We start from the raw sequence: 23,155 nt of genomic DNA, 5'->3' as shown, positions 1-23,155 counted from the left end.
GTAGTAATGGGCAATTTCTATCTACTAAAACAGGTAGAACACTCAGATAGTCAAAAGTATGTTTAACCAGACTTGTGAATTCAGGATCTCACAAAAATCATGAATCATTTTTCTAATTAAGAGAAACCAGGGAAAGGTAAGAAGACAAAGAGCAAAAGATGTAAACTGGTCACATCATCAATGTTGTTCAAAAATATAGCATTATGGAGCTATTTAACTCCAGAAAGACTAGATCTGACACACTTAGTTCCTCTCCGGCATCTGATTCAAAAATAATCATCATTATGGAAAGCATCTGACATATTTAAAATTCAACAGACCAAGACAAAAGAGCCACGAAGCAGATGGCATTTGTAACTCTGAAGGAGCACTATGAGAAGTGGGAAGAGAGACTACAGCTACTGAAGAAGGCGATCATTAAGAGAAAACATTATTGGAAAGAACTAGGTGGATATTTTATGAACTGTAGATACAACAAGTGGAAGAACTTAGAAAATGATCTGAGCAAGTGGAAAAATAAAGTGAATAAAGGGTAAATAATTCAGTACACAGGGATAAAAAATTCCAATATGCTTGTAGCACGAGGCTAACAGGGAATCATCTTCAAAGACAGCAAACAGTCCCAGTACTTACACTATTTCATTCTAAGCAAGAGAAAACATGTATTTTGTATCAGAAGATTAAAAAGAGTTCTCTTTCATTTCATTTTCCACTTACTAAATACCACAGTTCACACGGTGTACTGTTTTATGGGGCACACAGTAAAGATAACCAAGTCCTTACATTTGACCTTCCATTTTTCAAATAGTTTTGGAGGAATACATTCCTAGCAGAAAAGACTTCTCAGATGTCCCTCAAAGATGATAAATTTTGTATGTATCACATGCAATTCAGCTTATCAGCACATCCCACTGAGACAGTCACTTCTTAGTGTCTTAAGAGCATCAAAATACCTTCAGCTAATTACGCCTGAGAAAGCAAGCCATAACATTCTATGTTCTACCCTAGGAAGAGGGCAAAAGCATTACTGGTCTCCAGGATCTTGTTTTCCCCAAAGATTTAGGCCCAAAATAGAAATGCATACTGTGACCTATAGTTTCCAGACAGAGTATTGGCAGGGGCTGTCAGTGAAGAAAAGCAAAAACAAAGAAGTGGCTTCTGGAAAACCATACAAGCAGAATCTTTGTTACATGTATTTTTACCAATGACTTAAGCCATACCTTGCCAACTAAAGCAGGAATGTTCATAGAGTTGGTCGCAAACCCCATTCCATATGCCATTGCAGATTCCACACCTAGGAACCTGGCAATTAGTTTTTCCAGCTCCTCGTGTTTGTCCAAGTTTCCTGTATATAAAACAAATAAGAAATCCAGAGTGAAGAGAAACTTCCCTTATTGCTGTATTCTGCTTGTATATCGCTGTATATTGCTTCTATTCTACAAGAAGCTTTTCAGCAACCAGGCTGTTCTTTGTTCAAAGTCCCATCCAAAAAAAAAGAAAAAAAAGAAAAAAAGAAAACTGAAAAACAAATGAGTCAGCTGCTATGCTGTATAAATTAAACCCAGTAAGTCAACTTATCTTCACTCAAGTCAACTTATCTTCACTCAGGGACAACTTCTTGATCGCTTAGGCTAAAGTTCAAAAGCTAGAATAAGTAATGTTTAAAAGAAGCCAGAGGTCAGATTACAAACTTCAAAGCACACATTCTAGGAACATCTGATCTCACTCCAACTTACCCATCTCCTGTCTAGTGCTGCACACTCCAGCGCCATACCGAGACAGAACTTTAGCTGCTGCTTCTTGGCAAGCCCCAGTATTCTGTGCAAATCCAAGATAGTTGTAGGAACCCATATTAATAATATCCTTTATCACTCTCCCAGTGTACCTTTATTTAAAAACAAACAAACAAAAAACAAAACAAGTTAAGACACCAGAAATTGTAAAACCAGCTATACAGGAAGATTCTTATTTCAGCTTCCTAGAAGAAAATGCTGAAATGGTAGAAACCAATACCATCAACTATTAAAGTTTTTTTCTTTTCTTTTTTTTTTTTTTTTTTTTTTTTTTTTTTATGATCCTCACAATCAAACTGAAATAATCAGTGAAAAAAGTGTTCACCCCACGTTGTGGTCTCAAACTGAGGATAGAAGCTAGTGCCTACAACAGTTTACATTAAAAGATACATCTGCTATCATTTAACATTGCTTGAGACTTCTCAAAACATTTGTTGTTTCCCTGGCATGTTCCTCCTCCACTCCAGAAATATATAACTTTCTTTCCAATTACAGAATTGGATCTCTAGATCAATTAACTTGGCAGCCTTGTGAGCAGGATATCCTCTAACCACAGAAAGGAAATACATCTGGTACTGCTGTGCTAATAATATGTGACAAGAAGATTAATGAAGAAGTTTAGCAAAAAAAAGTTTGGTTTATTGTTTTGCATATGAAAGCCAAGCTGAGACATGACTAATTTCACAAAGTATTCTGCTGCAAATCTCTTCATATTAAACCTTGTGGTGTGTCAATCTCAATTTTAACAATCCTTGAACTTGGACTTCTGTTTTCTCCACAGTTTATTTCAGTCCTGACTCAAAGTAATCATGCTAAGTTCAGTTTCAGGCAACAACACTTACTCTAAGTGCAGAGATTTGATTCTAAAGCAGCTCAAAAAATTACAAAAAGTCATGCCATTCAGAGCATCTATTCCAGGTTCTAGTCATCTCACACAGAAACATTAATGCTGCTATAAAAGTCTGCCCATGAAATGCTAACCCAGTCAGGAGCACTGAAAAACATTAATACTCAAAAGACTACATGAAAATAATTATTTTGGTGGTCAGATGGGTTTCAAAACAGCAAAAAATCATTAATTCATGTCTGAAACAAACATGATTCACAACTTCTTTAACTGCACAGGCTTCAATCTGCTCGTAAACAATCCCTACTTAAAGACAGCCATTGGAAGCCTTTTTTCCAATTTTGACTCACATGAACGTCCAGTTATAGTCATAGGAAACTCTCTCCATCATGTCTACTTTGGCCCCTGGCACACTGCAGATTGGTCTGTTCCAGCTGTCTCGAATGCGCATGTAGAGGTTTCTGTTGTAGAAATTTTCAAAGTCCTGGTACAATGGGACAAAGTCCTGAAACACATCAGAAGTACCCCAAGAAAAATGAAGATATACTCCCAGTTTGCTGTAATATAAGGAGAATGAGTTGTTTGTTGTATCAATGAGTAATATACAGATGAGGAAAGAAGAAAATGCAATAAAAAATTAAGAGCTCTTCAGTCTCAGTCCTGAAACCAATTCCACCTAAAGTGTTTCCAAGTCCAGTATTATTACTGCTGGAAGTTCATGCTAGTGCAAAATTGCTTGACAGTGAGACAGAAGCAAAACTGAACAATAGGAACCTATTACTGTGAAGTCTATCTGCCAAATGTGATTTTGAGGCTTTCTCAAGTTCCAAATCTACCAAGCCCCCAAGGTTTCCTCACTAGTCCAATTCCTGCAGAACAAAAAAAAGCCTACTGAAAAAGAGGCCATTTTTTCCTTGTTACTTTTCAGTCAAACCTTAAGTAACTCAAGGATCTAAAAAGCTCTCAGCCACAAACAGAAAAAAAAATCACTGCATTAGGTCATGCATTAAGTTAGAAAGTCTCAAAGAAGTCTAAAAAAAATGGGGGAGGGAGGTGTCAAACCAATACGGAAACTGAATTGAGAGCTCCTAGTGATGGAATGAGGCCTTCTCTGAGCTCCAGACTAGAACTTGGAAAATCTGGGCTCTCTTTATAGCTCTATTATCAATTTGATGGGTATTCTCATCAGGACATTTTTGGGTAGTAGAGGAGAGCATCCATCCAGAAAATAGGCAACGATTCCATTTGTTGAATGCATGGATGTATAGTCCTTGCAAGAGATCATCGAATCACAGAATCAGTAAGGTTGGAACAGACCTCTGGAGATCATCTAGTTCAACCTCCCTGCTCAAGTAGGGTCACCTACAGCATGTTAGACAGGGTTGCATCCAGGCAGGTCTTGAATATCTCCAGAGAAGGAGACCTTCAGAGTTGAAGAATTAAAAACAAGGGAATGTGCAATGGGTTTTTAGCATCAGACTGCATGCACTGCTTTACTGAATTACACAAAGAATTTGGAAACTGAGGTGCTCTGCTATTTTTTATTCTATATAAAAAGAAATATATTTAATATAGCAGTATTAGTATTATCATAGAGGTTATCTGTAGAATAAATTTGTATGTTCAGAATCCGAATGATTAAGCTACATTATAGCACCTCTCTCCTTCACAGTTTATCATTGCTCAAGTGCCACAGGATTTCTTTGTATGAGCATTTCCTGAATTCTAGCTTTCTTTCTTATATTCTGCAGGACTATCTTGAATGGAGAACACAAGAACATAGCTGTGACAATAAGAACATCTAAGCACTGAAAAATATTTTTTATGGTCTAGTCACAACATTCAGAATTCATGAGATTTCCTTAATATTATTCAATTAGAAGGAAGTTTGACATTCAGTAATGGTAAGAATGCATAATGCATTTGCTACTGTTGCAAAAAATGCCCTTTTAATGATCTACAAAAGGAAAAAAAACCCAGGATTTATGTCAAAGTTATGGGCCAGTGCAGCATTTCTTCCAGTTTTTCCATAACAGGAATCAAAACGTGGAAAGGGCAATTGATTTTTGGTGATTGGATAATAAGGAGAATATTTTTCTGATACTGATTTTCAGATTTTAGGATACTTGACTCAGTGGTACAAAGTTGGGAGCATTTATGCCAGGTTTTAAATATTAATTGCAATAAATGGGCATTGACAAGCTTTTTCTTACAATGCTCAATGGGAGGAAGAGGGGTATTTTGTTTTTTTGTTTTTGTCTTCCTATTTTAATGACTTAACAACATTGCCCTTTCAGTTTGGAATAAAGGAACTATCTAGGCCCATGCCTTTGCATCTTCTTACCYGAAGCTGCACAGGAAAGATGGAACTTCAACATTAACTTCTAAGTAAACATACTTGCACCCTAAATCCCCTTCCAATCTGCATAATGATGCGCAAAAAAGGCACAATGATACTCTTTTTCACCATTTTATCTACAGTAAAATAAACCAAACCTAGCCAGAGATCCTTTCCAGGGAATCACAAGGATGTCCTTTCTCAGCAAAGAAAGGCAGCAGGAACAAGATTTCTGTGAGGTAAGATGCACTGAAAGGCAACCATTTCTTCCGTTTCTTCTTCTTTTATCTAATTATAGCTTGGTCTTATTTCACACTTATGTGCTGTGTCTTCTCTATAGGTCCTCTGCCAATGAAACTCAACAGGAGTAGTCAGTCAGCTAACACAAAGCTCTAATCATCTAGACAATCACTGGTTTCTGAAGTAGGTACACAGCTCTACCCTTCTTTAACTTCAGCACCTCATGTTATCCCAGGCAGAAGATGGGTACAAGACTGAATCACTAACAAGTGGGTGAGAATGACAGAGCACTGGAACAGGTTGATCAGAGAGGCTGTGGGGTCTCCTTCTCTGGAGATATTCAAAACCCACTTGGATGTGATTCTGTCCAACATGTTCTAGGTCACCCTGCTCGAGCAGGGGGGGTTGGACTAGATGATCTCCAGAGGTCCCTTCCAACCTCAACCATTCTGTGATTCTGTGGGTTATATTCACAAAGCATAAAAGCATCTTTGCTTTTTTTGGTATTGACAAACATTTGACATTTTCCTTCACATATGAAAAATTACATAGCTACATATGCATAAGAGTACTTGTAACACCTATGTAATAAGACCACCCTAATCCATGACACAGAATCCAAGAAATTATGCACAAGTCTCTGAAAGCCTCTCCTGCAGCATTTTTAAGGAGGTAGGGCAAGTGAAAAGGTTAAAAAAAAATCCCTGACACATCAGATACTTTTAACAAGTACAAATCCCTCAAGTGCTGAGTATCTCAAAGACTCAAATTAGACTTAACTAATTACAACGCTTCTTAATCATCCTTGCATAAGAATTCAGCTTTGCGGGAGTTACTCAAGCGATTAGCTATGCAGGAAGTCAACTGAGACTTTAGCCAAGGTTTTGGCTAGGAGAGGAGCCTGGAAATGAGTCATTGTACCAACTCAAGCAGGTACGCCTGGGCTGATACAACCCAATTTCACCTCAGGTTACTTATCAGATAGAGCATGTTTGATTTTGAAACTCAGGCTGACAAAGCAGGAAGAGGAACAAGCTCAACTAGTGAGATACAGATAATCACTCACAATATGGTGACACTACCAAGAGATACAACACAAGTATCACAAGGAACCTTACAAGCCAACAACATAAATCTAAGTTTAAAGAGATTTGACTGTGGAACAGTTATCATAAGGAAAAAGGTGTCTTACAAGTCAACAGAAATTTAAGGACTATATTATGGATAAGAGAATTTTCTTACTATTTCATGTGGAGCCATAGCGCTGTGTTGCAAATGTCCTATCTACACTGCTGGAAGCAATCACTGTTACGTTTAAATAGCTTTAGAGCTTATTATTATTTTTCTATCCTATCTCATCCTATTTCAGATCCAACATTCTTTCTAGCCACAACAGACTAAGGATATCAGCCTTAGATAGAACAACAGTTTAATTTGGAGAAAAAATACCCTGGGAGTAAGCTGATTCTTTGAATAGTATTCAAAGTTACCACCTAGTCAAATGCTTGCAAAGTATATACTGTTTCCAAAAGAGGAAGCAAAAGCAATCTGTTCTTTCATCTGAATCCTTACGAACATGAAGCTAAGTAATCCTCAATAGCTTCATTCCTGCTTGTTTGAGCCCAGAACACATCTCCCAACCAGTATGGTGATGTTAGATACAGAAATTTGAAAAGTAGGCATAGCAATTTCAAGAAAGAGTGATAAAAGGGAAAGAAAATTCTCCCTTAGGGGTGCAGTACCTTAATATAGGTAATTTGAGAACCCAAGATTTCATTGTATGGCAAACGAATAATAGCACAAGTGAAGATCACGATGAGCTTTGTAACAATTAGCTTAGGGCATGGTGACGTGTAAATGCAGTAATTAAGTTGCTTATAGAGCCAAGTTTTCATGGCATTGCACCTAAGCAAACAAATGGTGCCATGAGCATCAGCAGTACTTATCTGCAATTCACATAATGCATTCCATGATAATATAAAACTGACTCTGAATGGAAACCAAGAAGGCAACTACAACAAATCTCAAGCTTCTAAAAGGAAGTAGAAAGACCAGTTCAATTTCACTGCTACGTGAGTCAGGGAAAAAGAAAAGGAAAAAAGAAAAAAAGAAAAGGAGCAATGGCTGTGGGTAGCCTTTACATCCTCAGTAGACCAATGATGAGCTATATAGATGCTAAAGACAACATTGAGCAAAACACTGCAGGCTGCCACCCCTAAAATACTCCTACAGCTGAATCCCTGTGAACAACTGTTTGAAGACCCCATCGCCTAGAAACATGTAAGCAAACTACTGAGCAAGAGGTCTGTTAAAGAGTTAGGTCCCCATTTGGAAAATCGCGTCTGTACACAAAATATATAAGACAATTAATATGCAAATGAGACTGAAAAAAGGTAAAAAATGTTCTTAATTCTGCCAATAAATCTGTAAAATCCACATCATATCTTAACTACACTGCTACTGAAAAGGTTAACACTAGGCATTGAGTTAATCTGGGTAAGGTTAAATTGATACTGGGGTAATTATAAATTACCACTTATTCACTTATTCATGTCTAAAACAGATTGATAATGTGCTACACAACACTGGTTTCCAGGAAAAGTCTAGTTAGATATATTTTAAATTAAGCCAAAAACCATTAAAAAACCTACTTCTTGGAAATCAGTATTAGCACAGGCTAATACTTTTCATTCTTTTGTGTTCCACTGGTGGTGAAATCTACAGTGATTAACTCCAAAGCACTGCTTTGTAATAAGTTTCAAGGACCTTACCCACTGTCAGAGACAGCTCGGTATAATCCCATCGGAAAGTCTGCTCTATAAATCAGTTTGGCCACTTTCATTTGCTAGTTCTGGTGCGCAAACTAAGACCACACTGTTAAGTGACAAACAATTTGAAGAAGGATTTGTTCTACTAAACAACTGCCCTCCAAAATGCACAAATACTGCCTTTTTTTTTTTAATACTGTACTCTGGATCTAAGTTTAGGCTATGCTTTTGATTGCAATTCCCTTCAGAAATACAACACAGAAAATCCACATATTTCTATTCCATGACTTCTATGACAAGTTCATTCAGTGCTTTATGAAATACTTGTACTATGTAATCTAGTTTTGTTCACAAAGCAGGTTGTTATACACTATTCATCTACACAGCTACTGCCAATATTTGCTTTTCACTTTCCTTCTAAGTAATCCATGAACTACTTCAGAAAGCTAAAGCTAACCCTTTTGCTTGATATTTAAGAAAATCATAATTATCTGGCTGGTTGTTTATAATTTGAAGAATAAAAATGTCACACTGAGGTCACAATCTGCCAGACACTACTCCAGGGCAACTGCAGGGCTCTTCTGATTTACATGCAAGTGCAAGTTTTAAGCCTGTTCTACAAACTAATATCCATATTCTCTTCCCTAAAAGATCATTGGGAAGTTAGCCAGCAGCTGAAGAGATTCAAACATTTGAAAGTCACGACAAACTGTTCTGAAAACAAATCACTGAGCGTCCCCTTACACGAAAATAAAGCCTCGTTTCCACACTAGATATACTATAAAGTGCTCTCAATAGTTCTTTTACAGGCAAACAGAGCCTGAAGCACTAAAATGTGAGCATAAGTACTGTATGCTCTAGACCTCATGTGATCACTTTCCTATTCTTCATATATTGGAAACAGCTGTTCCAATCTAACCACTGGAAACATGATTTAAATTTAATGAAGCACATTAGCCTGGGATTTCATCAACATCAACTTTTTTAAACAGGATTTTCTGCTCTTCATTCTTATACCATATTAACTGACCCACTTGTCACATTCGACAGCTAATAGAACCTCTTGATAAAAAACACTTCTTCCTAAATCTATCCACAATGGTTTTACATACAAAATAAAGACAGAATACAAGTATCTCTTCCCTCCAAGTCATGACCAACACACACAACCTTAAAGGGTTTCAGTTCATCTGCAAGTACAGGCAGGAAGTATACTTGTTAAACAAATATCTTTCAGGGGAAGATGCAATATTAAAACTAGTTTATAAAAATTTTCAAGGCTAGTCTTCTTTTTAGAACTAGAATGGTCAGTAGCTAAACAAACTCTATGTTCCAGTGCGCAGTGTGACAGTATATGGAGTCTAATTTCAACACTGTATTTCCAAATTGGACCTACTGCCCAAGATCTTCCTTTTGCACCCCTTCATGTAAGAGTCATGGCTGCTTTTACAGAAAAGGACCACCATGAGCAGTCTCACACCTTACAATAGTAACAAAACAAAACAGAACAGTAACAAAACAATTGTTTTTCAAAGCAGAGATAGAATCTGTGAAACACTGTTTAAGAAAAATACAGGAATGACAGTTCAGAGCAATAGACCTAATTTGCTCCAAAATTTCAGTTACCCATTCTTAATCCTCAATTCAAGTACTGTGAGTACAGGCCAGTATTTCACCCTTTATTCTAATATCTAAGTCTTGGTAGATTTCTTCATCTCTTTGACTTTTCTGATTCTTTTCCATATCAATTTCTTTTATATAGAGAAAAATACAAAGGGGTCATATTCTCACATGACACAAACCAGAGCAGGTCAACCGCAATTAATGAACACAGCACGTTAGAAGTTAAGATTTAGCTAGAAATCCTTATTTGGATAGTGTAGCTATTATGAGGGATCCAAGATTTTACTTCCCAACTCCAGAAGTTGGTTTTGGAGACAGCGTAAGTTTAACTTCTGCACTTTTAACTAATATAAAATACGTATTCTTTATTAAATTCCAGTGAGGATGTTTCTATCCACCTGATGGTGCTTGATGCTACTGTGAAATAATTTTAGGTATCAGTTTGCTGCATTTTAGCTTATCTACCATAATTTGACAAGCACTTTAACCTAATGCTGCCTCCAAAAGAAGTTGTTCTTCCTCCTCCTCCCCCTCACCTCTCCTTCCCACCCTTGGTTATTTGTTTGCATTCTTGAGCTGCCACCCCCCACTCCTTTTTCTGCAATTACTTATGTGGCTGCGTGCAGAAACCAGCAATTGAAAAACAACCAATCTTGAAGTTTTATAAGCCAGATCAGTTCCCCAGAGTGGCAAGGAAAAACAGAACCCCAATCAGCAAGAATAAGCCAACTCGCCCCACCTTCAGAGCAGACTTCACTGTTATTTACACTGTACTAAGAGGGCTCACACTAAGAATTAACAGAGAACAGCTACTGAGCTGCAGGTTTAGATGGTAGCTCTCTTCACAGTAATTCCTGTAGGGAGTAAAGACCTCTAAACATAGATTAAGACAATTCAAAATCAGGATTATCTACTCCAAAACAGTTTCTGAAACAGGCAAGACTCTTCATCTTATTATTAATTATTCATAAAAAACAATGGGTATGGAATCAGTACATCTAATTACTCACTGGCTAACCTGCTAGCGTCTTGAACGCCCTATGAATTTAAAACATCCAGCTGTGCTCTGGTTCTCACTCACAAGGTTTTCTTTGCAACTACTTAGTAATACGCTTCCTCTTCAAAACACAGACAAAGCTACCAGAACAGCATTAGACTGCCTCCCACTGCTGTCAAACTCAAATTAGATCCTTTGACAAGCATTTCTTTCGCTGATTTTGCTGGCTTATGCACTTTGCCTCTCCCAAACCGTTGTTACAGCAACTGAAGCATCTCTTGCCATGTGGATATAACTTTGATGCAGCATTGTGTGCAGCATCGCGGTGAACCAGATCAGGGGACTGCTCTAATACAACAAAAAGAAATGTTAGTTTGGTTAGTTTAACCACACAGCAGTACTAATATCACTAATGGGAGCAGTCTAAATGCAGGGAAAATCTGAAAAAAAAAAAAAAAAAAAAAGAAATCAGCATACTGCTCCACAAAGAAACGCCCAAACTAACTATAGTCCATATAGTCCAGCCATATCATTTCCCATGGAGCATTGATATTTCTCAGTGGTTACCTTCTGTTCCTCTCTTTCTGTTGCATTTTGACACTTCTCAATCTTCCACTGTCGCAAGAAATCTCGCAGGTATCCAAACAGAGTGAGAACACCATAGCCTACATAGGTCAGCACAGCAACCAGCATTGGTGTTTCTTCAAAGGCTTCATTGAAAGGCTTTTTGTATAATCCTCCATTGTGCACAATATGATGAATCTAAAGCAAAAGTTTAAAGAGAGACAGTCATGAGATTTTCATTCAAGAAACATGGAATGGGCATTTCAGAGTAGTCTCTGGTGTACTGTGACCTGTTACGAGCTTTGGATTCCCCTTGCCCAGTTCAAAGTACTTCTGGCTGGACTCAAACATTACTGACAAATACCATCAGCCTCCACAGACAAGGATGCTGCGATAAAGACTCCTTTAGTTTCAATGTAATGAAAGTCACAGTTACCAGTTCAGTGCAGCTGAATCTAACATTTCATTCAAGTTCCTTAGTTAGCTAAGTTATATAGATATCATTGCTAAAATTCAGGCCACTTCCAATGAAAAAATTGCCTGTTTCCTTTTAACAAGAACCAGGTAGACAGAAAGAACAGAACAGCGAGGCTTCCCAGGCTCACTTTAGAAACAGAAGAATTAGAACTGAGGAATAATTTCATTAAGCTAAACGATGTATTATCGGGATTATGAAAACTGAAAAACTAACTGAAAAATACCAAAATGTACTCAACTTTGGAAGCCTGTATGACTGTAGCAAAACAAGTATAACTTACATGTCATCATAGCTTTAGCCTAAAGATGCTGCCAAAAATACTGCACTCGTAAGTTGGGCATGATGCCACAGACAAAAAAGTCATCGTATATACACAGTCTGAACATTGCATATGTTTGCACACAGAACAAGCAAATCTTTCTGCACAAAATCCACAATAAAAGTAATCTCGTTACTTAAATACTTGCCAAAGGCTGATCAAGACTATCTCCTGAAGGCAAGAACTTGATTAGTGGTATAACAAACATGCATGCCCTCCTCAGGTATGATTCTCATAATGCAAAATATTTGTGACTAATACATAAAAACTTCTGCAGTCATAAAGAAAGAGCTCACTCAACATAATTTTGGCATAGTTTTAATTAGATGCTTATTCAAGGAAACTAAATTAAAAGATTCAGATCTCAGAATTCAATGTATGAAAAGAAAGAAACAATCATTAGATGCAAATTGCTATCTGCATTCTTAAAACTTACAGAAGAGCTATTTACATCTGTGAAAGAACAAAGCCCAAGACAATCCCCCTATCTCTAACATCAAAAGCAACAACAAGGTTTACTGCTTTCAGGATTAGATTAACTTTTGCCAGTATTATCTGGTTTACAAAAAGAAGTACATATTAGGTAATTTAAGTAGATTGAGCCTATCTTTTGGCATTCAGTTTCCACTATACTGTGGTACCCAAATATATTATGAAGGACGTTGCCAGATGTGAATGGGGTAACTTGAAAATAAGCATGAAACTAAGATAACATTCTTCAGTAAATGCCTATAATATTAATAACACCACCCTGAAACAAGGGCTAGGACAAGGACACATTTAGGATATTGCTCAGTTTTCACTGCAGTTCATAGCCAGATACAATAGGAAACATTTTTTAAATATTCTACCCAGTAAAGAAACATCAACTCCTAGAAAAGAGGTTGATCATAAGTATGTCAAGAAAGGACAATAACTAATAATTAATGAGGGAGTGGGGGCTGGCAGACAGAGCAAAACAAGTTTTTCTTCCATAACACCCATGTTGTCATCTCAAGATAGATCAAAAAGGAAGTCAGAGCTGACGAATCAATAAATAAAGCCCACACGCTTGCCTTACCAGAGCCTGAATTATATGGAAACTGATGCTTGTTCACCTCAGATGCCAGTGAAATTCCATTATTTCAAGACTGGCATTAATACCATGAAAATAATTTGGAGGGGGGGGGGGATCGAGGGTTTGTTCTCAGGACAAAATTATGCTGTAGTTATATGGTCACTAATTGAGTATGAACTGCAACACCACCTTCTTGCAGCTATTCATTTCCATCTCTGCCCTTCTGCCAGCACAAGCACCCAGATAGCTACACAGCAAAGTTCCAACCAGAATGGTTCCTCAATTTAGTCAAAACACGGTTGTGCAGACACTAGAATCAGTCAAGTGTGCAGACAAAACACTAAAGGTAGAGTGGGACCACATCTTTTAGCAGCAGCATGTACTCAGGCCAGATGTAAATGACTAACTTGCTGTGCTTTGAGGCTAGTTTTAAGATTGGAGAAGTTTTAAGGACATACTGACTACAGCAATGGCTTAAATTAGAAAATTATCATGCTTGGAACAGGAGTACAAACACTTTGTTACCACATCTCAACTGAGAGCAATTTAAAACATTAAAGAAAGCCACAATTTCATATTATGTTTTCTTCAGGAACAGCACCAACCAAAGAACTTCCCCGTCTTTCCCACTCACTCCCACTTTGAGCCATCTGTATTGCTCTTTGGCTTATACAACTGAAGTTAAATCTGATTTTCAGCACAGCACCTCTCCAATACTGAACTTATCCAGGTGGAAATACAACAATTTCAAGACGACACATATATATCTACATGTAGTCTTAATCAGAAAAATAATCAAAGTACACTGATTTTTTATGTCTTTAGAGAAGCCTCTGCTCATGACAAATCCTATACTAGAACAAAAATTGAACATATTCCATACTGTCAAAACCAACATTTTAGCACGAAAGGCCCTTTCAAGAATTTCTGTATTGATCCAACACATACCCAAATCAATTCCATCTCTTTAGTTTTCTTCTACCAAGGTGATATACATTCTTTTACTCTTATGTCATCTGTTCCATAAGCTGAAAAGCTACTGCACATTCATATTTGAATTAAATGTTAAAGAAATACTCTGAATGCAATTCCACAGACTTTTCATGAAGCATGAGATGACTATAAATACACTCTAGTACTGCCTGTAGAACGGAATTTGTTAGACAGATTTTAGACACAAGCCTGCTTGTTTTCTCAAGAATGCTTATTTATCTACATACTAGCCTTCAAATGAAGGCTTGCATACTTTCAGCTCTAAGCCAGCTACAAAGGAGCAGCAAGTTCTATTTCAGAGACCAAGAAAGAGATGGGGGTACTGTTAAGTGAGTCACTTCCTTTTCTGAAGGAAAGCATGCAAGGTTAAGACGTTTATGATTTCAACAAATAAGTCTTATCATAACGCATGGTTATTATCATAACCATGACCTTTGAACCAGAATATACTGCATAAGTGGAGATGACAAAGAAAAGTTCAAAGAAAAGTTCACCTAATTGTGGAGTTCAAAAAGTGGAAAAAGCAGGTATATGTTCACATGTCCCCAGGGAAGTCTAGCTATAAGTGATTATTCCCAATATGTATGTACACAAAAAAAAAGCACCATTATATTAAGAAATTCAACCGTAAGAGAAAAGTTAGAGCACCAGCCAACTGTTTATAGAAGGAGACCAACATCATTCCAGATCAGCTACAGGTAACGATTATGTTGGCCCAAGTTTTGGAGGGAACAAATCACTTACAACAGTACTGTAACCATTACTGAAGCAGTATCATCATATAGTTACAACTACAAAGAACTGCATTTGCAGTCTATGTAGAACACATCAGGGAATCTAACTATAATTTTCCAGACAGTTCCAATTCACCAGACATCAAAAAATTTTCTGAAGATTTAGTTTAACCTAAAAGCCAGAATCATTAAAACTTGCATGATAACATCTCTGATATAAGTAGAGGATGGGATTGCGGATGTATGCACATATAGCACAAGTATGTCTAAGCTGATATTCTTACATATTTACTGCACAAAGTTATACTTTAAACAGTACTTTGGCCTCCAGATAGCATCAGATTTTTCAGGGCTTTAAGGTCAGTTGCCAGCTCTCCACAGAAGGAAAGGGTATTTTTGCCTATTCTGAATTTTTCAAATACTTTAATGACATACATGGGAAATATCTCATGTAATACTCTTATACCACCATCTTTTGCAGTTTTCCTGCATGACTGTTGGTGACCTGACATGAAGGACAGTACTGTTCAATCTACTTAAAAATAGTTCTCATTTCAGCCACCCCACCAAGCATACATTCACACTAGGGACATATCTAATCTACTGACTACAACCTCTGCTATCTTACCAGATGTGCAGATCACTCCTTCACTATAGCATTAAAAAAAAATCTAATTTAAACAGCAGTTAGCAGCAACTTTGTTCTTACTAATATCCTTCACCACTTTTCCTTTCCTAAATTCATGCAGCAGGATTTTCAGAGAAGGACCACCATGTCACACCTTCTCATGGACTTGCAAAGTAAAGTGAAACCAGCAAACAGGGTTTTAGAGTTAACTATTCTTTCACTGCCAGGAGAGACATAAAGCAGGCCACATATGAAGCTGACATTACTCTGAATCTGAATTTCTTTTCGTTAAAAACTTATTTCCTCAAAGCTGATTGAAAAAACAGCTTAAGATATTGTTATGCCTGTGTCACTAGTCAGCTTGAGTAAGAACCCTTTCTAAGTGGGGTCAGTACAGTAGAAAAAAAGTAGATATAAAAGAGCACACAGAAACCATACACTCTCAGACTGAGGCTCTGACAACATAGTTTACTTTCAAAAGCACTAGTGAAGAAGTTTTTTGAGAAAACATGAGACAAGCTTGAACACAGAAACATTTACAGGCACTGTTATAGACAATAGAAGCAGGATTTACCACAGGAATCTTCTACATAAAGTTGCTTATTAAAAATTTCTGCCACATTTTGGCACAGCTTGTACAGCAGGAGAGAAGATGCTACATGTGCAACTCTGAGTTAAGTCCACAATAAAAAGTTAATTTTGGTGCTACCCTGAGAAAACTAAAATGCATTGTACTAAAAGGACTGTTCTATTTCTTGCTTCCAGAAGAACAAAATCAGCTGAAAATGGCATACATCATGTAAAGACCTTCACAAGATTTAGTCTGGAACACCACTTTGCTAAATTCTTAATAAAAGTCAGTGGCTTCTCATTGCCGCATACCACACACATTACAGAAATGTTATCAGAAGCTCTGTGACTTTTTTTTTTTTTCCGATACAATACATGGAAGACTGCTTCCAAAAGTTATTTGCTTTTTTGTCAGATTCCTAGGAATAAATGGAAAGATATGATATACAGCTCTGCTCTTAAAAGTGGTCACATTTACTAGAAAGTACTATGGGAATCATCACTAAAAGAAACTATAAGAGTAAAGCAAGTATTCCACAAAAGCCGCTACTTCTATGGTGTTCTGTATTTTCAGTAATTTTACTACCACGTCCAACGCTTTCTTGTGCCTCTTTGTTCTTAAACTTCAAATCTTGAACAGGTGCATGGGTAAAAGGATCAACATGCCTTTAATAATAAAATCAAGAATGAACTGATTTGAATCACATTTTGAATTTTCAAAAATGACAAGAGTGAAAATCTGTTTTGTAAAGTATGTTTAACATTCCTACATATTTGTACAATTTGTTTTCCTAATTATTTTTCTTTTGGTAGGTATAACCAAATGTTTTCATTTGCAACTTATTTCCAACAGATTTGGTACTGTCTTTTGCTAAATAAAATGCACTTGTGGTAACCACACGCAAACAGAATATATCTTCATAAACGTTCACAGTTTAAATGCATTCTTTTGTTTACTAGTGAATGATTCAATTAAGTGTGTGGAATTGTTTTTGTTTTGTATTTTGCTTGTGATTTGTACAGAACTACATTCAGCTGACAGTTTGAATCCTAAAGACAAGTTTTTTTTGATACTTTGCCTTAAAGTACCTTAAATAACTTCTGGAATATTTATCTAGTATGTTCAATTGATTTAAGGTATACAGCATTGCAATAAGGAACGCTTTAAACACATTTAGTTAAGTGTGCAGTTACAAGGAAGATTTTCGTAGCAAGTTAGCACTAGTTTAGTGCTTCTCTCAAATAGGCCAATCTCTGGCTCTCAGCTACCTTTGAAAGTGTTCCTCAAGTACTTTAGAACTCACTGTCATTGTTTTCACAGATATTAAAACCCACCACTTTCTAAACTTTTCAACTGCTACTTTCGCAACTGCAAGTGGCCTTCAGAAATACTCTTTTCAAAAAAATAGTTTTTTCCAGAAGTGATTTCTTAACTCTGTTAATGAATACTGGTAGTTATGCCCCCATCTTCAAGGAAACTTTCAATGTTCTATGCTCCTGCAAACGAAAGTGAAGCCAACAAACAATTAAGACACAGCCTTTTTGTCAATGAATTGAAAGCATAGCATTTAAGAAAACACAAATAGCTTTTGTTGTACAATTGAGGCTGAAAAATACAATGTATTACAAGATATGACAAATCAATCAAGTAGTTACACTCTAATAGAAAAGGAACTTGCACACATTTCTAACAACTATAGCATTTATGTCTTAACATCAGCTAAATTTGAGATGGCATCCCCAGTATAACTGGGAGAATTAAACAAACATTTTATTCAAAGTGACTTCTCAGCTGCATATGTTCAGATTTAAGAGAAAGCAGCCATATTAAGAGCTACTAGAGATTTTTTTTTTAAATACCACTACAGAGACACAAATTTTCAGGAACAAGTACAACACTGACACTACACCTACTAATTTAATACAATGGCCAGATAAAAATGCTGTGTAGCGATTCCTTACACAAAGGCTTATAGCATTTTGTAATTAAACTTGGCATTGGAAAAGTACCCTCATGCACAGGTAAGTTTTTTTTCCAGAAATTTAGTTTTGTCAATTAAAACATCTGAAAAAGACTGCAGCCTTTTCTAGGTCAGCCAATTTTCTACTCACTTTGGCTTTGTGTTATTCATGCAATAAATACAGTCAATCAAAAAGACAAGCAAGATGTAGAAAGCAATTTCTTTATTCAGGTCTGATGCAAACCTCAGAATACACACTTCAAACCGTGACGGCATACATTTTTAGAAGGGTTCAAGGATTAAACACTGAGATCTTTAACTTGGACAAACTCTCTTGCAATCCATGAGTTTATCTGTGTTGATAAGTAATTATCTAGGTTGGAAGGGACCACCAGAGGCCAGCTAGCTGACCACCAGCTCAAAGCAGGTCTAATTAGAGCAGGTTGCTCAGGGCCACATCCAGCTGAGTCTTGAACACCTCCAAGGATGGAGGTTCCACAATTTCTCTGGACAACTTTGTCTAGTATTTGACCACCTTCTTGGTAAATTCATTTTTCCTTAGATCTAATCAGAATTTCCCATTTTAAAACTTATGCCCATTGCCTCTCATCCTATTGCTGCATGCTTCCAAGGAGAGTCTGGCCCCATCTTTTCCATATCCTCCAAGCAGCTAGAAGTAGACGACAATAAGGTCTCCCTTGAGCCTTCTCCTCCTAAGCCTGAGCAAACCAAGGTCTCTCAGCCTCTTCTTGTACCTCACATGCTCCAGCCCTCTAAGCATCTTAGTGGCCCTCTGCTGAACTTGTGGATTCAACTGGATATGTCAATATCTTTCTGGTACTGGAGAGCTCAAAACTGGACACAGTATTCAAGATGTGGTCTCACAAGTGAATAGAGTAGAAGGATCACCTCCTTGTGAATAGGTTCTTGAGATTTAATTGTTTAGGACCAAAGTTTTTCTTTTTATCAGAAGTATTTGCATCATATAAGTTTGCATATAGATTCAAAAAAACACAATTCTGTACTCAAATTCCACTGCATGCCAGTAGATAGGCCAGTTATTTTAAATGTACTAATTTAAAATCTTTACCTTAGCTTAACCTTTATCTCTAATAAGAGCGTATTCATCGCATCACCGCTTTACTTAACTCATCGTAATGACAGAAAGTTGTCCATGATCTATTGCATTCATTTTCGTAAATGTGTTCTCCCAAAGAAATCACATTCAACCTGATTCCAGGAAAAGTCTCTACAAAACCAAAATGAATATAGCATTCCACTGCACCCTGAAGCATCTCATGAGATGCACCTACAAATAAGATTGCTATCTATAAAAATGAAACAGGAAAAAAAATCACAGAACTGTACAAATTGTTTTTAGCATATGGACACCACAACTGCTACAAAAAATATTCTGCCCATTTTAACAGCTGTAAGAATTCAGGACTTGTGACAATTTTAAAGAAATGCAAATCCTACAGCCCTTCTTCTTCTTCTTGAAGAAACTACACCTTCTCCTCCTGAAGTAGTAGTATGAAACCTAGTTTGGCAAAGCAATAAATTATCTGCAATAAATTATCTAGAAACTGCTATACTGTGGTATCTGAAGTCCTTCTAGAAATTTCAAGGAATTTTAAATTTGTTTATATGATTCCCTTTGGTACATAACTGCACAGCAGTGACTTGGAAACACTATGCACAACAGGAATTAAGAACCTGGGATCTCAAAATCTATATTACAATTACTTTGTTTACTTCGAGTCTTTCCTCCTCAATTTCTAAAAGCATAGCAGAAGCCATGTTAAGGTGAGAAGCTTAATTAGAGAGTCCAAAAAAAAATACCACATTACTGAAAAACTGTTCATAATAATGGGTAGACTCCAGTAAGTTAAAATGAAAAATAAGGGCACCTTGATCTATTAAATATGTCCTCATCTCCTTATTTTATGTAACATGAAGATTTTTTTTTTTTCAAATGCAGTCTTAGAAAACCATTAGCTGGTTGCTTTAGAGCAAAACTCTCCAAAGGAGAAATATATTTCAGGTTAATATTGCATTGCAGAAAGAAAAAGCAATTTTTTCTGCATCAAGACAAGTGTCTTGATAGATCCTAAAAATTATTTTTCTATCAAACTCACTTAACTCTCTCCAACAGACCAGATATAAATAAAAAGCAAAATTATGCACAATTCAGAAAGGTAACTTTGTTGTTCTTTTATTTAGATTTGCTTCCTTTCTTCTGATTGTGTCATTTCCTCATGTCATGACTATATCCTTGGTGATGTCAGGCCTTAATCTTAAACACTGGGGTACTAAACTGAAACATTAAATCAGTTTTGAACCCATCTACAGATTACTACTTTTTCTATTTCTGCAATCTCTTAATTATACATAGAGTCAGGAATAAATTATTTATTTTTCTTCAATATCCCACAATTTTTTAATTGCTAGATGTTTTTTCAATCTATTTTAATAAAGGTGCTGAAAGTGACATTGCTGCATTCACTGAATTTGAATCTCAAGAGATTAACTGTTAGCAGAATCACAAAGAAACCTGAACCTTTGCCATGAAAGCAGAAAAAAGAACCATTATTTTTCTCAGTACTTCAACACGGTGGTTTTTCTACCTGCTGAAACCCTAATTTCAAATTATTACTTTCCTAGCCTCTGATGATACTTTCATTGATCTCCAAGGTAGCCAAAGTCAGCTAGACTACTTTGCATTCCACAGACATCTTCACTTGCAGATTTTAAAGTGTTGTGTGTGGCATGTACCTATGTATAAATAGCTACAAATAAGTATAAATACATAAATACAGGTACATGCAAATATATAACATACATGGTGAGAATTAACATGTTTCCCTTCCTTTCYTGTGTAAAGGAACAACTAAAGAACCAACCAAAAAGAACAACTAAAATTCCAAGGCCAGAAAGCCTAAGTGGCCAAATCCGAGATATTTCAGTGACCACACCTTTCACAGCACTAAGCCCCCATCACCAACACTATGCGAAAAAAGCTGTAAACAGGTAGTACACCTAAACAGTTAGGAGATTTAAGTCTTTTAAGGCTATTACATTTAAATTTTGAAAGTTACTGATTTGGTCCATGTAAAGTGTTGGAGAAAAGAACACAAGACTCTGGCTATAAACCTCTGTCTGACCAGCAAATAGATGAGAGAAAGATCCAAAACTCTGTCATACTCCTTTTGTATCCTTGGATAATGTTACTTCAACTTTGGATTTTTGCTAAGCTCTCTCATTATCCATTCTCCAACAAGCCTTGCTCCTTCTATGGGTATTCATCCCAAATTCCTGGGGACTTGCAAGACACATTCAAAAGTAATTGCACAGATATGCTACTAAATGAATATAATTCCTCAATTATTTAATTTTTTTCTTAAAGCTTCCTTAGTTTGAGGGTGGTAGCTCTTATATTTACATACTGCATTTCCCATTATGTCTTCCAAATACACAGCTGAACAAAATCCTCATGGAAAAGTTTTCCACACTCTGCTTTTCCTTTTTTTTTTTTTTAATTTATTTTTCTCTTTTTTTTTAGGCAGAAAAACATAATTGCATTTAGATCTGTGCGAAGACTGGGGGGGGGAGGGGAAGGAGGAAGTGAGGAGGTCAATGCTTCAGCCCAGTACAAAGATTTATAGCTAAGGTTTTTTGGACCACTGTGCTTGGTGTGTGCAAGGCAAGAGAACCAGTGCCATAGTTTCCTTAATTAAAAAAAACAGATTGCGCTGACACTGTTGCTAATTGTTCACTCCCGGTACTGTGCTATCTCCTTCTGTGTGTCAGGACAAGACTACAAGTGCCCATAAAAGAATGAAGTTTGGTATATGACCTAGCTTAAAGTTAACTCGAGGGGGGGGGGGGGAGTTTAGTTTTAGCCTCCATCTGTTCTCAATCTGATTTGCTCAAGTGGCTGCACACAATTACACTAGAAAAACAGAAGGTGCAGCACAGCAGCAAAACCAAGGAGCTGCAGGAGGGCTGACAATAGAGGAATGCTTTTTTAAGGAGCAGTACCAGCTTTAAACATACAAAAAAGCACTACTTATTCTGTATCACTGGGATTTCCCTTCTGAGAGTCCATTAAGTATCCTGTATTATAACACAAAGATTTTGCATTCTGTGAGAAGCAACTGGAAACACACACACTTGATTCATAAGCTGTTAACAGAGCAAGGTGGCAAGTGCTGCATCAGCTAACTCTCCTGCAGAAGGGAGTCCCTATCCCAGGTTAGTTTTAACTGCAGTACTACACATTACACATGTAACAACGAAACAGTGGCTAAAATCGTTTCTTCTAAACGCAGACCACTACATTACGTTGCAGCCAAGTTTACTCTAACTGGCTACTGCTAACAGAAACCTCACACTAAGCGCTCTGTGGCGACTCCAGAGCCGAACGGTTCCTGTCAGTCACCAGCTACGAGTATGCCCCGCGCAGCGGCGTCGACCTCGCCTCCTCCCCCCTGCCGCAAGCGCTCGGGCCCCGACGGTTTCGGGGAACACTGCTAAAAACTGCGCGCCGCAGGGCTGGGCCAGGTCAACCGCGCGGCGCCCCACAAGCCTGCCTGACTCTCGGCAGGGGCACCGTCAGCCACCTGCTGAGAGGCTCCTGCCGCCGCGGCTCGGCCCCAGTGCCGGGAGCCGCCGTCAGCCCGGCCGCTTCCCGCGCCGCCCCGCCGCGCACACCTGGGTGTCGGGCGCGGGCAGGCCGCGTACGTAGCCATTGCGGAGAGCGCCGTGGGCCGTGCCGCTGCAGCCGTTAGCACGGAGCTGGGCGCCCGGCTCCACTGCGGGCCACTCCATCCTCCAGCTCCAGCCGCCTCGCTCCACAGCCCCCACCCTGTCGCGCCGCACCGGATACACGGCCCCACTGCCTCAGCCAATCGCCGGCGGAGACGTCACACCCAGGGGCAGGCTGGGGTCGGAGTCGATAGGGAGAAGACGGGGCCCGAAGGACGAGGCCCAATGAGAGCGCTGCATGCTTGCAAGAGGGAAGGGAGAGAGGAGAAGGAAGGAGCCTGCCCAACTACGAAGCCTAAAGTTCAGAGGAAGGTGGAGCTAGAGGGTTAAAGCTGTCCAATCATCTAGCTAACAGCTAAAGAGAAAGGGGGAGAAGGGGACGAGCTAGCCAATCATGGAGCAAGATGAAAGGAGAGGTTGCGTAGACCGTGRGCTCTACCCAATGAGAAGAGGGAAGAGCAGGGCGGTGGTTGCGGCG

At 37.9% G+C, this 23,155-nt stretch overlaps 1 protein-coding gene across 1 annotated transcript in view; it reads right to left on the bottom strand.

Annotated features, from left to right (window-relative positions):
* Positions 1 to 22,858, bottom strand: part of SPTLC2 (serine palmitoyltransferase long chain base subunit 2) — a 75,700-nt gene extending 52,842 nt beyond the window's left edge. The window contains exons 1-5 of the mRNA XM_085317617.1: positions 22,624 to 22,858; positions 11,174 to 11,368; positions 2,991 to 3,145; positions 1,737 to 1,885; positions 1,221 to 1,345 (exon numbers count right to left, since the gene is read on the bottom strand). Coding sequence (XP_085173743.1) covers positions 1,221 to 1,345; positions 1,737 to 1,885; positions 2,991 to 3,145; positions 11,174 to 11,368; positions 22,624 to 22,740 — 741 coding nt within the window. The 5' untranslated portion in view covers positions 22,741 to 22,858. The remainder of the gene's footprint in view (positions 1 to 1,220; positions 1,346 to 1,736; positions 1,886 to 2,990; positions 3,146 to 11,173; positions 11,369 to 22,623) is intronic.
* Positions 22,859 to 23,155: the final 297 nt, after the last annotated feature.

The sequence above is a fragment of the Rhea americana genome, unplaced genomic scaffold (genome assembly GCF_003343005.1).
Source record: "Rhea americana isolate MKP2758 unplaced genomic scaffold, rheAme1 scaffold_5, whole genome shotgun sequence".
NCBI lineage: Eukaryota > Metazoa > Chordata > Aves > Rheiformes > Rheidae > Rhea > Rhea americana.
This window is presented reverse-complemented; position numbering and strand designations above follow the sequence as displayed.